This window comes from Thermobia domestica, chromosome 4 (genome assembly GCF_964235325.1).
Source record: "Thermobia domestica chromosome 4, izTheDome1.hap1.1, whole genome shotgun sequence".
Classification (NCBI taxonomy): domain Eukaryota; kingdom Metazoa; phylum Arthropoda; class Insecta; order Zygentoma; family Lepismatidae; genus Thermobia; species Thermobia domestica.
In genome coordinates this window covers 255,867,660-255,886,232 of record NC_137457.1, presented here as the reverse complement: position 1 = coordinate 255,886,232, position 18,573 = coordinate 255,867,660, and the positions used below count along the sequence as shown (strand labels likewise).

Sequence of the window (18,573 nt, the reverse complement as noted above, 5' to 3'; positions counted from 1 at the left end):
GGCAAAAAGGGGGAAAAACGACACGTTTTGTCTTGAGTATCCACCCTCCTCCTGATGATGAGACAACATCTTGACAAATCATAAAAGCAGGATAGCAAATACCAGTACAATACATTTTTTTTTTTTTATTTCTTTATTGAGGACATATTTGGAAGCTGTCTTTTCGGAAAATTTTGTAGACGGAAACAATGAACTTAGGTAACATTGCATATTCGCGGCTGCGGTTTCCGGTCTTCTGTTATTGCACCCTCGGTAAAAATATCCTAGTTCAAAAATATACGGCTCGCTTTGATTTTTCCTTCAGTGCAGAAATTCGAGGCGTCGGTCAGAGGATACCATATCTTCTCTCTCTCTCTCTCTGTTTCTGTCTGTCTCTGACACTCTGACTTTCTTCTTCCTATTTTCAATGCATTATATATATATATGAGGGAAAAAGACACAAGTTTAGTTCCAATGTGATGTAAAGCCTCTGGGTTTAGAACAGATTTGTTCCCCCTACCCACCAAATTGTTTTCTTACGGTAACTTGTTTTATGAAGGCAAAAAAAAGGGCCAATTGGCTTGTTTAAGAAGGAAAATTTTTTAGTCAAAATAAAGCAGTTGTTTCTTTCCGTAAACATAAATTTAGGATAAATGGATTTATGGCTGCAAGACGGATCCTCTCACCAAAACCAAGTTGTTCAAGGTGTTGCTTTCTGTATCTCCAACGTGTGTTACTTGTAACAGAGTTAGATCTAAAATTGTAACTGTTTAATTCCATGTGACAATAGGTTAGACTAAATAATAATAATAATAATAATAATAATAATAATAATAATAATAATAATAATAATAATAATAATAATAATAATAATAATAATAATAATAATAATAATAAATTTTTATTTAAGCTCATTGTAGTCTTTCTTGTAGTTATTAAAGATTAATCTCTTTAACTCTCAATTGTTAAGAAAACGTTTAGATGAAAGTGCATTTAAGTTGTGAAATATATATTACTAACGTGTTTACTATAAATACGGCTATTTGTGTTACCGTTCTTACCAAGTTATTTGAAAGCTTTTATCTTGCAAGTAAGATTACTCAAATGTAACATGCCGATTTCATTCATACTTCACATAGACAGAGACTACAGAAAACGCATTTTTAATACTGAGAATGTGGGGTGTAAAATCAAGCATTGTGAATCGGAATGAGTGGATAAGCATTGTGTAACAATGCAACTATGAAACAAAACTATGTAAACTTTGAGTATACATTATTTTAAAAGGGTCGAATGAAGACTACATTATTCCAGTATTGATTTGCGAGACCGCGAGACCAACGCGAGAAGTCTCGCGCGAGACCGCGAGACGAGACTTCCAAAATTTTGCGAGACGCGAGACGAGAACTTAGGTCTGCGAGACGAGAACAGCTTTTGATTTTGCGAGACGAGACGAGACTTGTTTCAGTTCTCGTCTCGTTTGGTCTCGCGCCCATGCCTACATGTTATTATATGGGACATCTTCTACACCCCAAAATGTTTAGAGACTTCTTAAAGACTAGAATGATGAAACTTCGTAAGAGTGTAGCCTTCCGGGACTAACGTACAGGAAAATTGCCAAAAGTGAATATTTTTTTGTTTTTAAGGGATCTAAAGGGAGAGATGAAGAAATCCCCATGTTATTTAAATGGGCGTTTTGTTAGGATAAAAAATCTTATCTTTTAGGTAGTTGAAATAGGAAAAAAAAACTTGAAATTTGGTAGAATTGTGGATTTAAGAGGTGCGAGGCCGTAGGCCGAGTTAACGCGAAGATCAGGGGGCGAAGCCCCCAGCTATACCAAATTCATGCAATGTAATTAAAGAGCAAATGCACAAAATTCACTCTTGATGCAAAGGCTGATACCTAAGAGATGCAAGGCCGTAGGCCGAGCAAAGGCGGAGCCCTGGGGGCGGAGCCCCCAGCTAGCCAAAGCCTAGTCTATAAACTAAAATGGTACGTTTATATGTTTGTGGTCAAGAAAAGTTTATACAGTATGTTTGTGGCAAATTCTTTTAACGATGATATCTCGGAGACTACAAGCTCTGGAAAGATGCCATTTTCACTGATCGATTGCAAATTTTGTGAAGATTGTTGTTATAATTGAATATTTTTTAAATGGACGTTATTTCTTTATTACATTTTTTTTTAGGAGTACGCGGAAGTATTGAAAATTTAATAAAGTAAAGCATCATATCTCAACGAGTTATACATCCCAACACCGCATATTTGTATACGAAGTTAGTATATTTCTCCGGCATTTGTTTTATTGTCAAATGATAATGAAAAGCGAAGCATAACTATTTCTCCAGTGTAAGATGAATCTTTATTGTTTGGAGTGTTTGGCCTAATGAACACCATATAGCCTATCACTGATATTATAATTAATTGTGTGTGTGAGTGTGGCCCCGCGTAGCGTTGTCGCTAACGCTCTCGCCTTCGGTGCGAGCGGTCCCGGGTTCGATTCCCGGTGGGGTCACTCCGTCGAAAAAGTGTAACAGCTTTTTCAGGCTAACCACCCTGAATGAGGTTTTCCTGGGTTTTCCTCATTCACACCAGGCAAATGCTAGGGCGGTACCTAACTTATAGGCCCCAGGCCGCTTCCTTCCTTTCCCAATCCTTTCTTCCTTCCCTTTCCCCGGATTGTGTGCTCGCCGAGGAACGTCATCCCTCAAATCGTGAAGGGCTAAATGGCCATAGATGCCGACAGCCCACAAATCAAAACTCTAAATCTTCTAAATCTGTATGTGTGAGCTATTTCTTTATGAAAATAGTAAATTCTAATTGAAAGTACGCAATTCTTAGTGTGTCTTTTCATTTTGAACAGCTACCGCTTTGTGAAAGATTTACAACTTGGTTCCAAGGCAAAAATATTTCGAATTTGACTTAGTACTTATCAAAAGTTTCATGCTCAGTTTCAAATATTTCTGCCTTCAGATTTTATCTTTAGTCTTCCAGGGTAGCTGCAAGAAAAAAAATATCGATTTCTAAGTATCTAAAAAGATTCCTCTCCCTCTACACTTACAGCATTACAAAGATAAAACAGAAAATGTGAAATGATTTTTTTTATTATTTAATATACCGACTCTTGCTGTATAGGCTTCGTGTAAAAATACCACCATTATTGTGCCAACCTGGACAATCGATGGAAGACTTACAACACTGTTTAGCTTCGGAAATAGACTATAGCTCAAAACCTGCCTGTAATATGTTTATCCAAACAACGGTTTGTTGTTTTAACATATATTTAATAGTAACACATAATAAGGATTACACAAATTAATGGACTGTATTTAGTACACCGAAGATTGATAGATATTCTCATTGAAAAGGAAGGTAATTTGGTCCTCCAAGCACGATCGCGGTAGCGCGTTACACACAAAGCTCTTCACTCCCACACACTGACAAAAGATACTTGGACGCGGTCTAACTGTAAATTTTGAACAATGGGAGGAAAGGAACCAGTATGCGAAATTTCGGGGTAGAGAAAAAGTCACCCCAAGAGCCATCTGTACACAAAAATTGGCACTACATGCAGAATGACACTGTCAAAAATTTAATATAAGGCTGTCATAGACAAAATTAATAATAATTAATTGGCAAAGAACAGAATGGCCCAAACATAGCCCCCACCTTGAAACGCTCAAGTTTCAAAGAAAATCGTAACTTCACAAGCCTTGAATCACACAAATCACATACACTGCATAAGACTGATGAATACTAATAAGCTGAAACATGAGAACACTATTTACAAATTATAGGACAGCAGCTAATGCAATTGTCACAACACTACTGCCTGACCTATTTATTTTCGGAATTGAACGGGATTAAACACAGTTTCACAATAGGACGTTTCAGTTCGCCCTGGGCTGTTTTAATTGTAACTACACGCACTGCTCCATCGCGGCCTGAGTGAACTTCCTTGATCCTCCCAAGCTTCCATTGTAGTGGGGGGAGGTTGGATTCCTTTATTATTACCATGTCACCCACCTTCAGGTTATCGTGTAGCGTAAACCACTTTGCCTTTTGCTGGAGGCAGGACAAATACTCTAATGACCAGCGACGCCAGAAATGCCTCACAAGCTGTTGTACCAGCTGCCATCTTCTAAGGTGAGAGAGGTTAGGGGACGAGCAGTCTTTCTCTGGGAGGGCCAAGAGGGATTCCCCAACTAAGAAGTGAGCAGGGGTAAGACAGGAGAGATCATTAGGATTCTCTGACAACGGTGTGAGAGGACGCGAGTTCAAAATTGCTTCGATTTGGGCCAGCACGGTGCACATCTCTTCGTAGCACAATGTTACATTTCCCATTATTCTTTTTAAATGGTGCTTGACACTCTTCACGCCGGCCTCCCATAAACCACCAAAGTGAGGGGAAGAAGGGGGATTAAAATGCCAAGTTATCCCCCTTTCGGAGAGGAATGATGTGGTCAGTTTATTTTCCTTGGAATGCGCACTGGCCTTCAACAGCTGATTTAATTCTTTACTAGCGCCCACAAAATTTCGACCACAGTCACTATAAAAATCACTTGGAACACCCCTGCGGGCTATAAATCGCTTCAAAGCGGCTAGAAATGAATTGGTGCTGGCATCAGATACCAATTCAAGGTGTAGGGCCTTGGTAGCGAGACACACAAACAGAACAATGTAGCCCTTACCCTTAATACGGCTTCTTCCATAGCTGTTTTTCAAAACATATGGCCCAGCGTAGTCTACACCAGTCTTGGAAAAGCACTTGCCGGGATTAACCCGGGATGCTGGCAGTGACCCCATAATTTGAGTCTGAGTTTTTGTATTGAAACGCTGACACCGTACACATTTGTGAATGACATCACGCACTAAACTTCTGGCCCCCAGCACCCAAAACTTTGTTCGCAGGGTAGCCAGCACTAATTGAGGCCCACCATGCAAAGTGTTTGCATGCTCACATTCCACCAATAGACGAGTAAGTTTATGCCTTTTGGGCATCAAAATAGGGTGTTTCCTATCCACGGACATCTCGGCATTCTGCAACCTTCCACCAACACGTAAAATTCCATCACTGTCAATAAAGGGAGTCAAACATAACAAACTGCTCTTACGGGGAAGGGGTTGTTCATTCTGTAGACGCTTAAGCTCTGTAGAAAAAACACTTTGTTGCACCACCTTGACCAGGCACAAAAGACTTTCTTCTAATTCTGTCGCGGTCAATGAACCACGAAGCTTCTGTTTTGGGTTTCTGCAATTGTAAATAAACCGCCGACACCAACTCACCACTCTTTTCAACTTTGACAGGGAGGAGTAGCGGTTCGCAAGGTCATTTTCGGTGTTTACACACATGACTGTGACACATTTTCTTCTTTCTTCCTCAACTACACTTGAGGCAGCCGGAGTACAAAATGACGCTGGCAACACTGCTTCGCGCATCCACGAAGGACCCTCCCACCACAGAGGGTGACCTAAGAGCTCCTGGGGCATGACCCCCCGCGTAGCACAGTCCGCTGGATTGTCCTTACTCTCGACATGTCCCCACTGGGGGGCGGGCAGAATATTTTGTATTTTCGCTACTCTGTTAGCAACGAAGGTTCGCCATTTGTCCGGTGACTGAGCTAACCACGATAACACGACCATAGAATCCGTAAAGGCTCTAGCTTCTTTCACATCGAGATTAATTGCACTAGCAATTGTTTTTAGTAGCTTAGCCAACAGTAATGCCGCACACAACTCCAAGCGGGGGAGGGACACAGCTTTGATGGGCGCAACCTTAGTCTTAGCCGCAATGAGGCTTACGCCCACACCCCCGTCTGCACATTCTGATCGTAGGTAGGCCACTGCACAATAAGCTCGTTCGCTAGCATCACAATGACCTATCAGCTGACAGCTGACAGCTTCAGATTGCATGATGCATCGCGCTACATTCACCTCACGTAACAAAAATAATGAGTCACAGTAGGCTTGCCACACTCCACTGGTTTCAAGAGAAAGGGGTTCATCCCAGCCTAAGTTTTCCTTCCATAAGGATTGCAATAGTATCTTAGCCTTTATAGTCACTGGGGAAAGAAGACCAAGAGGATCGAAGATTTTGGCCACTTCCGATAGTACCTTCCGTTTTGTCCACACAGAGGGAGGAGGAGGGATGGATACACTGAAACCAAATTCGTCACTTACAGGTGACCATTGCACCCCGAGAGTCTTAAAGTTGCTTTCTTCACTGAAATTGAAGGGCACATCCATTTCGCGCAAGTGGGGGGGAACGGCCTCAAGCACTTCTGGTGCACTAGATAACCATTTTCGAAGCTCAAAACCGCATTCCCGTAACAGTTGAATTAGCTGCTGCTGCAACTCAATTGCGTCCCTCACACTGCTCGCACCTCCGAGGTAGTCGTCCATGAAAAAATCCCGTTTCACGGCTTCGGCTGCTAGCGGGTATCTCTCCCCTTCATCTTCGACCGCCTGGAGTAGGCATCTCGTGGCAAGGAAGCTAGCAGGAGCGGTACCATAAGTGACGGTGAGTAGGCGATAGTCCTGTATAGTTTCACTTGGCGAGTTTCTCCAAACAATCCTTTGATAGTCCACATCGTCCTTATGCACTCGTATGGCACGGTACATCTGTTTAATATCAGCACATAATGGCACACGATGTTCGCGAAAGCGAACTAGAATAGGAAAAATGTCTTCCTGTAATTTCGGGCCCACCATGAGCCTTTGATTTAAGGACACCCCAGAAGTTGTTTCCGCCCTTCCATCGAAAACCACTCGTACTTTCGTGGTAGAGCTGGTAGGTTTTAAGACCGCGTGATGCGGCAGGTAGCAGCCTTTTTCGGGGGGCACATTCTTCTCACTTGCGGGGATAAGCTCCATATGTCCCAATTCAAGATATTCGTCCATGAACTCACGATACTGCCGCTGTAACACAGGTTGTTTCGCTAATTTGCGTTCCATGTTCAATAATCTCTTAATCGCGATCTCGCGTGATTCTCCTAGTTCTGGCGCGCTACCCCTGAAAGGTAGTCTTACCACATAACGTCCCTGTGAGTCACGGTGGTGGGTTTTCAGAAAATGTTGCTCACAATCCTTTTCTTCTTTGGATAAGTGCGTTTGCTGAGGCAGCTCTTCTAGTTCCCAGAACCTTTGAAGGGCAGAATCTATTTCACATGATACACGGCATGATGTCACTGTCACGTTGCTGGCTTTAGAACCTACACTTCCGGATAACACCCATCCCAGTGTCGTTTCAAGAGCAATAGGTGAGCCTGGGGGCCCGACCCGCTTTCCCCCGAGCATGAGAGACGGAAACACGTCAGCACCGAGAAGAATGTCAATGGACCCTACCTCATTAAAAGTGGTGTCCGCCAACCTTAAACCTGTCAAATGTGGCCAGAACGTTGCTTCGGGACATGGCTGTTTTGGTAGATTTGAGGTCACCTTGGGCACCACAACAGCCTTAGTTTCGAATGTTTCGTAACTTCCGCCTAGAGGTTGAAACTTCAAATTCACCATAGCACTGGCAGTCCCTACCCCTGCTCCAGTTATACCGGAAATCATCACACTGGATCTGATTTTTCGAAGACCAAGTTTCTGCACGGAATTTTCAGTGACAAAACTGCACTCTGATGCGCAATCGAGCATACACCGGAATGGATATGGCACACCATCCTTCCCTAATATTTTCACGATAGCAGTACACAATAGGACATGAGGAACACTGACTTCGGAAGTCACATGAGAGGCAACACTTGTTTCCTGAGATTGTACTGGGTTCGACGTCGACTCACTTCTATTAAAATGTAATAATGTATGATGTTTCTTATCACACTTTCGACATTTACTGGATGAGCATTTGTCCTTCCAACATGCTTTGCGCAGGCAATTAAAGCATAGTTTTTTCTCCTTGACGAACGCGACACGATCTTCTACTGTTCGTTTGGTAAATTCGGCACATTTGTAAAGAGGGTGGTCAGAACTACACATTTCACATTGAGTTTGAGTTCGTTGAGCGGTACTGACATAAGACGACGCTGATTTCTTTTCGCGGCCTTTCATTGGGTCACTAGTGGCGGGTGGTTGTCTCGGCTTGTCATTGGCCGCAACAGCAAGAGCGCGGGCTCTGTTGTTCAAAAATGCCGCGAGTTGCTCAAAAGATGGCTGCTCACTTGAGTTCAAAGAAAGCTCCCATTGTCTACGTGTCTCGTTGTCTAATTTGTCCGCTGTATGGTACACTAAGAGCGCATCCCAATGTTCGATTGGTTGTTCCAACACCTTAAGAGAACGCGTACACTCCATGGTGGTGTCTATCAATTTTCTTAACGCGGCTGCTGATTCCTGTTTAATGGAAGGTTGTGTAACTAACCGTTTCAAAATCGAGTTTACTATTTCTCGCTTATTATGATAGCGCGCGTTTAACATGGCCCATGCTTCCTTATAATTACTATCCGTTATCTGCATAGCTTGTAAAAGCTGTGCCGGCTCCCCTTGCAACGATGTTTTTAAATACTGCATTTTTTGAGCACCTGTCAGTTTCTCGTAGTAGTAGGCCCCGACGTATATTGCGCCGAGTCAGCAAAAATTTTTGTGACGTCATAGGTCAAAGGTCAATGACCTTGGCCCGGGGTCAATGACCTAGGGGTACCTAGGACCACCCCCTCTAAATTTTGGCAGGGGTACCTTGGCCCACCCCCTAAATTTTGGCAGGGGTACATAGGACCACCCCCCTTAAATTTTGGAAATTGTCAAATCTAAAAATTTGGTATGGTAGCCTAGGACCATAGTATGTACCTCTATCAGTATTGGGTGTCTATGTCGTTCCCTTTCATGGGTAAAAAATTGCCAAAAATTCAAATTTCGGGGGTTTTTGACCTAATTTATCCCCTTTGATGAGGTGTTATTACCCTATATAGTTATATGGGCGTATACAGGGGTCCATTACCTTTCATAACATATGGGTATATTAATGCACCCCTTTAAAAATTTGGGAGGGGTACCTTGGCCCACCCCTTCATTTTTAGAAATTGCCCAATTTAAACATTTGGTATTATAGTATAGGACGCTAATATGGATCACTATAAATTTGGGTGGTCCACCTCGTTCCCTTTTAGGGGTACAAAATTGCCAAAATATAAACGTAAGCAATACGTTGTACCACGTGTTTGGTTTTCGACCTAATTTATCTCCTTGGATGAGGTCCTATTACCTTATATGATTATATGGTCACGTATAGGGGTCCATTCCTTTCATAAGACATAGGTACATTAATGCACCCCTTGAAAATTTTGGCAGGGGTACATAGGACCACCACCCCCACCCCCCCTTAAATTTTGGAAATTGCCAAATCTAAAAATTTGGTATGGTAGTCTAGGACCTTAGTATGTACCTCTATCAGTATTGGGTGTCTATGTCGTTCCCTTTCATGGGTAAAAAATTGCCAAAAATTCAAATTTCGGGGGTTTTTGACCTAATTTATCCCCTTGGATGAGGTGTTATTACCCTATATAGTTATATGGGCGTATACAGGGGTCCATTACCTTTCATAAGATATGGGTATATTAATGCACCCCTTGAAAAATTTGGGAGGGGTACCTTGGACCACCCCTTAAATTTTGGAAATTGACCAATTTAAACATTGGGTATTATAGTACAGGACCCTAATATGTATTATGATAAATTTGGGCGGTCCACCTCGTTCCCTTCTAGGGGTACAAAATTGCCAAAATATAAACGTAAGCAAAACGTTATACCACGTGTTTGGGTTTTGATCGGTTTTATCCCCTTTGATGAGGTGTTATTAACCTATATAGTTATATGGTCATGTATAGGGGTCCATTACCTTTCATAAGATATGGGTACATGTGTGCACTCCTTTAAAAATTTGGGAGGGGTACCTTGGCCCACCCCTTCAATTTGGAAATTGCTCATTTTATATATTTGGTATTATAGTACCGGATCCTAACATGTATTATGATAAATTTGGATGGTCCACCTCGTTTCCTTCTAGGGGTACAAAATTGTCAAAATATAAATGTAAGCAATACGTTGTACCACGTGTTTGGTCTTTTGGCCCAATTTATCCTCTTGGATGAGGTTCTATTACCTTATATGGTTATATGGTTATGTATAGGGGTCTATTCCCTATCATAAGACATAGGTACATTTGTGCACTCCTTTAAAAATTTGGGAGGGGTACTTTGACCCACCCCTTAAATTTTAGAAATTGCTCATTTTATATATTTGGTATTATAGTACTGGACCCTAACATGTATTATGATAAATTTGGGTGGTCCACCTCGTTCCCTTTTAGGAGTACAAATTGCCAAAATATAAACGTAAGCAATACGTTGTACCACGTGTTTGGTTTTACCTAAGTTATCCCCTTGGATGAGGTTCTATTACCTTATATGGTTATATGGTTATGTATAGGGGTCTATTCCCTATCATAAGACATAGGTATATTGATGCACCCCGGGAGGGGTACTTTGGCCCACCCCTTTAATTTTGGAAATTGCCCCTTTTTACATGTTTGGTATTATAGTATAGAACCCTAATATATATTACTATAAATTTGGGTGGTTTACCACGTTTCCTTTGATGGGTACGAAATTGCCAAATTTTAGTACAACCACGTGTTTGGTTTTGGCTCAATTTATCCCCTTGGATGAGGTCCTATTACCTTATATGGTTATATGATCATGTATAGGGGTCCATTCCATATCCCCTTAAATTTTGGAAATTTTCCAATTTAAGCATTCGGTATCATAGTACATGACCTCAACATGTATCATGATAAATTTGGGTGGTCCATCTTGTTCCCTTTCATGGGTAAAAATTACTAAAATATAAACATAAGCAATATGTTGTACCATGCGTTTGGTTTTTGGCCCAATTTCTTCCCTTTTGATGGGGTTCTATTACCTTATATGGTCATGTATATGGGTTCATTTCCTATCATAAGACATGGGTACATTGACGCACCCCTTGAAAAATTTGGGAGGGGTATCTTGGCTCATCCACTCGGTTTTAGAAATTGTTTTAATATAAGCATTTGGTATTATAGTACAGGACTTCAATATGTACCACTATAAATTTGGATGGTCCACATCGTTCCCTTTCATGGGTAAAGAACTACCAAAAATCGAATTTCGGAGGTTATTGACACCTATTTAGCACGTTATATGGTTTATTACCTTTATATGTTTATGTTCCCTTTTAAATTTGGGAATTATCAAATAACAAAATTCGGTAAACGTTTTCTAGGACCCATTGGTGTTCCTCTTATGGCCAAATATTCAAAATTTAAATGTTATTGACCGGCTTTATTATTGAATAAGTACAGGATTTATTACTTTTTCATAAGACACAGATGTATTTGTGTACCAATCTTTAATTTTGGGAGGGGTACATTTCTTATTGTCATATCAATAATTGGTAATTGTTCTTTGGGTAAATCATTATGATCACGTGATCAGTTATTGACCTATGATGGGATTAGGAGTCCAGGACATTGGTACATTGAAACTTTGTAGGATAATTTGAGAATGCGTCATTGGTATTGATTATTACAGCCAAATATAAACGTAAGCAATACGATGTACCACGTGATTGACCTTGATGAGGTAGTGTACAGGGATACATAGCTAACCTTATTGAATCTTATGACTCATAGTCTTAAGGGAATACATGCTACAACACTGGCAAAGTTATTGTTGATGCAATTTGATTGGTTGATCACTATCTTTCGTGCAATCTGATTGGCTGATCACTATCTTTCGTGCAATCTGATTGGTTGCTGATTTTCAAATCTTTCCTGCATTCAGTTTTTAAGTTTTGTTTAACATTTAAAAATCTTGGTTTCGTTCAACATTTTGTACTCACTGATAAATATAATCAAAACCGTTTATTTGTTAATCGAATAGTTAAAAACCGGATAAAGTTTGGCGGTTAACCGTGAAACGTAAAATTTTTTTAGTTTGAAATTTTTTGTTTTAATTTTTTTGTTTCAGAATTTTGTTTGAAATTTGTTTCAAAATTTTTTGTTTGAAAATTTTTTTGTTTGAAATTTTTTGTTGCAAAATTTTGTTTGAAATTTTTTTGTTTAAAATTTTTTGTTTGAAATTTTTCGTTTCAGAATTTTGTTTGAAAATTTTTTTTGTAAATTTTTTGTTTAAAATTTTTTTGTTTGAAATTTTTTTCGTTTCAAATTTTTGTTTAAAATTTTTGTTTGAAATTTTTCGTTTCCAAATTTTGTTTGAAATTTTTTGTTTCAAAATTTTGTTTGAAATTTTTTTTGTTTCAAAATTTTGTTTGAATTTCTTTCGTTTGAAATTTTTTTTGTTTGAATGTTTTTCGTTTCAAAATTTTGTTTCAAAGATTTTTGTTTGAAATTTTTTGTTTCAAAGTTTTGTTTGACATTTTTAAAAGTTTGTGCACTCATTAGTAAAGAACCGGAACTGTTTAGAACTAAAACCTCTGGCAACATTGTGGTGCAATAGTACACGTTAGAACATGGTGCAATAGTACACGTCAGAACATGATAATGAAACGTCATCAGTTTTGCATCATCGTTCGCGTTAGTATTCATGATAACATCATCATGGCTACTTGTCTGCAGTTTCTAAACACACGTGATGTGATGAAATCATTTACCAAGATTACTGATTTACAACAGAATGTACCTTATAGAATCTTAGCTAGCCAAATGATCCCTACAAAGTTTGGATTAAGAATCGTAGTGAAGCTTGAAAATGATAAGAATATAATTTTACCAGCAAGATATTTACCCATGGAAGCATCAAAACAAGAAGAACTGTTACGTTTCTTAAATACTGGATCTGTATCTTTATGTTACAAAGGATTCTTGGGTCGAAGTCATCAATTTGAATTTAGTACACAGCCGGATTCGTCAGCAAAATCATGAATTCAAACATCAACACGCCAGACATAGTTGTATGAATTTGATTGGTCAGCGACTGTGATGAAATCATGAATTCAAACGTCAGCACATGACGTCAGCCGTAGTTCTATAAATCAACCAATACCGTGAAATCATTTGAGCAAGTGCTTTTCAGGAGGAAAGATGTGTACTTCTAACGATAAAGAATTCATCTTCGCAAGCTATTATCCAATAAACAAAACATGTGATGATTGGTATCAGTGCTAGAACATTTGACCCTGTGATTCGATTGGGCAAAGCAGAACAATTTGGTGTACAACTGACCTGTGAAGAATGGCACGAATCGACCAAATGAACGATGAGCTAAATGTGACCATAGTCAAATCATTAGGCTCAAATCATGAAGTGGTGCTGCGTACAGTCCTCGAAGAGAAGATGGTGCTGTTACGTAAAAAGAGTACATTCCATGCCCCTCGCAATATGGTGTATCTAACGGAAACAGAATGGAACAAATTCATCAGTGTATTTCAGTGTGTGAAACATGCAGTGGAAGCGTGCAACAAAACAAGTATATTCCTGAAAAAGTACTATTTATGCATATTGTACAACATGTATCTAGATATTGTGATGGTTGTCAACATCGTTCGTGGGTGCATACCTGTATTGATAAACAGTTTATTTGTGATCAAATGGACATTGAGTTTCCACCAATTGATATTGCATTAGACCTTAAAAGACTTCAACTGGAATTAAAATTATATGCTAAAGACAAACTAGTGCAAGAAGTTCAAAATACATTGTATCGACAATATCCAGAACCGCTATCTGGTATGGATGTATGTGGAGTGTAATAAAATGATCCATTTCAATGAATTGTTTTTTTTCATTTCAAGTACAACCCCATATTCTGACGTGTACTATTGCATCATGTTCTAACGTGTACTATTGCACCACAATGTTGCCAGAGGTTTTAGTTCTAAACAGTTCCGGTTCTTTACTAATGAGTGCACAAACTTTTAAAAATGTCAAACAAAACTTTGAAACAAAAAATTTCAAACAAAAATCTTTGAAACAAAATTTTGAAACGAAAAACATTCAAACAAAAAAAATTTCAAACGAAAGAAATTCAAACAAAATTTTGAAACAAAAAAAATTTCAAACAAAATTTTGAAACAAAAAATTTCAAACAAAATTTGGAAACGAAAAATTTCAAACAAAAATTTTAAACAAAAATTTGAAACGAAAAAAATTTCAAACAAAAAAATTTTAAACAAAAAATTTACAAAAAAAAATTTCACAAAATTCTGAAACGAAAAATTTCAAACAAAAAATTTTAAACAAAAAATTTCAAACAAAATTTTGCAACAAAAAATTTCAAACAAAAAAATTTTCAAACAAATTTCAAACAAAATTCTGAAACAAAAAAATTAAAACAAAAAATTTCAAACTAAAAAAATTTTACGTTTCACGGTTAACCGCCAAACTTTATCCGGTTTTTAACTATTCGATTAACAAATAAACGGTTTTGATTATATTTATCAGTGAGTACAAAATGTTGAACGAAACCAAGATTTTTAAATGTTAAACAAAACTTAAAAACTGAATGCAGGAAAGATTTGAAAATCAGCAACCAATCAGATTGCACGAAAGATAGTGATCAGCCAATCAGATTGCACGAAAGATAGTGATCAACCAATCAAATTGCATCAACAATAACTTTGCCAGTGTTGTAGCATGTATTCCCTTAAGACTATGAGTCATAAGATTCAATAAGGTTAGCTATGTATCCCTGTACACTACCTCATCAAGGTCAATCACGTGGTACATCGTATTGCTTACGTTTATATTTGGCTGTAATAATCAATACCAATGACGCATTCTCAAATTATCCTACAAAGTTTCAATGTACCAATGTCCTGGACTCCTAATCCCATCATAGGTCAATAACTGATCACGTGATCATAATGATTTACCCAAAGAACAATTACCAATTATTGATATGACAATAAGAAATGTACCCCTCCCAAAATTAAAGATTGGTACACAAATACATCTGTGTCTTATGAAAAAGTAATAAATCCTGTACTTATTCAATAATAAAGCCGGTCAATAACATTTAAATTTTGAATATTTGGCCATAAGAGGAACACCAATGGGTCCTAGAAAACGTTTACCGAATTTTGTTATTTGATAATTCCCAAATTTAAAAGGGAACATAAACATATAAAGGTAATAAACCATATAACGTGCTAAATAGGTGTCAATAACCTCCGAAATTCGATTTTTGGTAGTTCTTTACCCATGAAAGGGAACGATGTGGACCATCCAAATTTATAGTGGTACATATTGAAGTCCTGTACTATAATACCAAATGCTTATATTAAAACAATTTCTAAAACCGAGTGGATGAGCCAAGATACCCCTCCCAAATTTTTCAAGGGGTGCGTCAATGTACCCATGTCTTATGATAGGAAATGAACCCATATACATGACCATATAAGGTAATAGACCCCATCAAAAGGGAAGAAATTGGGCCAAAAACCAAACGCATGGTACAACATATTGCTTATGTTTATATTTTAGTAATTTTTACCCATGAAAGGGAACAAGATGGACCACCCACATTTATCATGATACATGTTGAGGTCATGTACTATGATACCGAATGCTTAAATTGGAAAATTTCCAAAATTTAAGGGGATATGGAATGGACCCCTATACATGATCATATAACCATATAAGGTAATAGGACCTCATCCAAGGGGATAAATTGAGCCAAAACCAAACACGTGGTTGTACTAAAATTTGGCAATTTCGTACCCATCAAAGGAAACGTGGTAAACCACCCAAATTTATAGTAATATATATTAGGGTTCTATACTATAATACCAAACATGTAAAAAGGGGCAATTTCCAAAATTAAAGGGGTGGGCCAAAGTACCCCTCCCGGGGTGCATCAATATACCTATGTCTTATGATAGGGAATAGACCCCTATACATAACCATATAACCATATAAGGTAATAGAACCTCATCCAAGGGGATAACTTAGGTAAAACCAAACACGTGGTACAACGTATTGCTTACGTTTATATTTTGGCAATTTGTACTCCTAAAAGGGAACGAGGTGGACCACCCAAATTTATCATAATACATGTTAGGGTCCAGTACTATAATACCAAATATATAAAATGAGCAATTTCTAAAATTTAAGGGGTGGGTCAAAGTACCCCTCCCAAATTTTTAAAGGAGTGCACAAATGTACCTATGTCTTATGATAGGGAATAGACCCCTATACATAACCATATAACCATATAAGGTAATAGAACCTCATCCAAGAGGATAAATTGGGCCAAAAGACCAAACACGTGGTACAACGTATTGCTTACATTTATATTTTGACAATTTTGTACCCCTAGAAGGAAACGAGGTGGACCATCCAAATTTATCATAATACATGTTAGGATCCGGTACTATAATACCAAATATATAAAATGAGCAATTTCCAAATTGAAGGGGTGGGCCAAGGTACCCCTCCCAAATTTTTAAAGGAGTGCACACATGTACCCATATCTTATGAAAGGTAATGGACCCCTATACATGACCATATAACTATATAGGTTAATAACACCTCATCAAAGGGGATAAAACCGATCAAAACCCAAACACGTGGTATAACGTTTTGCTTACGTTTATATTTTGGCAATTTTGTACCCCTAGAAGGGAACGAGGTGGACCGCCCAAATTTATCATAATACATATTAGGGTCCTGTACTATAATACCCAATGTTTAAATTGGTCAATTTCCAAAATTTAAGGGGTGGTCCAAGGTACCCCTCCCAAATTTTTCAAGGGGTGCATTAATATACCCATATCTTATGAAAGGTAATGGACCCCTGTATACGCCCATATAACTATATAGGGTAATAACACCTCATCCAAGGGGATAAATTAGGTCAAAAAACCCCGAAATTTGAATTTTTGGCAATTTTTTACCCATGAAAGGGAACGACATAGACACCCAATACTGATAGAGGTACATACTAAGGTCCTAGACTACCATACCAAATTTTTAGATTTGGCAATTTCCAAAATTTAAGGGGGGGTGGGGGTGGTGGTCCTATGTACCCCTGCCAAAATTTTCAAGGGGTGCATTAATGTACCTATGTCTTATGAAAGGAATGGACCCCTATACGTGACCATATAATCATATAAGGTAATAGGACCTCATCCAAGGAGATAAATTAGGTCGAAAACCAAACACGTGGTACAACGTATTGCTTACGTTTATATTTTGGCAATTTTGTACCCCTAAAAGGGAACGAGGTGGACCACCCAAATTTATAGTGATCCATATTAGCGTCCTATACTATAATACCAAATGTTTAAATTGGGCAATTTCTAAAAATGAAGGGGTGGGCCAAGGTACCCCTCCCAAATTTTTAAAGGGGTGCATTAATATACCCATATGTTATGAAAGGTAATGGACCCCTGTATACGCCCATATAACTATATAGGGTAATAACACCTCATCAAAGGGGATAAATTAGGTCAAAAACCCCCGAAATTTGAATTTTTGGCAATTTTTTACCCATGAAAGGGAACGACATAGACACCCAATACTGATAGAGGTACATACTATGGTCCTAGGCTACCATACCAAATTTTTAGATTTGACAATTTCCAAAATTTAAGGGGGGTGGTCCTATGTACCCCTGCCAAAATTTAGGGGGTGGGCCAAGGTACCCCTGCCAAAATTTAGAGGGGGTGGTCCTAGGTACCCCTAGGTCATTGACCCCGGGCCAAGGTCATTGACCTTTGACCTATGACGTCACAAAAATTTTTGCTGACTCGGCGCAATATACGTCGGGGCCTACTACTCTCGTTATTATGCACAGAGGCCACGAATAAGTCATGGAACGAAAGCCACTCGAATAGATTTCCTGAGAACACTGGAAGCTGGAGTTTGGGTAACCTAATGTCACTCACTTGTTGCACTTCAGACACAGGGTTTGGGGGAGGGGGTTGTGATACTTGTAATCCAATTAATGACACCCGCAGTTTCACTATCCTGTTGTCCATCTCCGCAATGTCCACTTCTTCCCTTGTGTATTCTTCGTCTGTTGATACCGAAGCACATTCTTCCAACAACGCTGAGCATTCTCGTTCAAGATCCATTACTTTTTCTTTGTGAACAAGAATGGCGTTCACTTCACTTGTCGTCAAAAGCTCGACGGCTTTTTCCGCTCTTGTGATTTTGGACTTTAGGGTCCGTTTCTTCACAGCAAATGTCTCCATCTTAGCACACGAAACACTTTAAACCGAAATAAAATGTTCACACTGTTCGTTTAAAACTGCTCACAACGGTTACGGATCCGGCCCGAAAAGAGGACCATGTAATATGTTTATCCAAACAACGGTTTGTTGTTTTAACATATATTTAATAGTAACACATAATAAGGATTACACAAATTAATGGACTGTATTTAGTACACCGAAGATTGATAGATATTCTCATTGAAAAGGAAGGTAATTTGGTCCTCCAAGCACGATCGCGGTAGCGCGTTACACACAAAGCTCTTCACTCCCACACACTGACAAAAGATGCTTGGACGCGGTCTAACTGTAAATTTTGAACAATGGGAGGAAAGGAACCAGTATGCGAAATTTCGGGGTAGAGAAAAAGTCACCCCAAGAGC

The 18,573-nt window shown here is 38.8% G+C and overlaps 1 protein-coding gene across 1 annotated transcript; it reads right to left on the bottom strand.

The window, feature by feature from the left end:
• Positions 1 to 3,817: 3,817 nt before the first annotated feature.
• On the bottom strand, positions 3,818 to 18,172 carry LOC145683100 (uncharacterized). The gene is made up of 2 exons (XM_081754459.1): positions 17,752 to 18,172; positions 3,818 to 8,463 (listed from the first exon to the last, which is right to left on the bottom strand). Exons 1-2 carry the CDS (start codon positions 18,170 to 18,172, stop codon positions 3,818 to 3,820), a joined length of 5,067 nt encoding a protein of 1,688 aa, XP_081610585.1.
• Between the last annotated feature and the right edge of the window lie 401 nt (positions 18,173 to 18,573).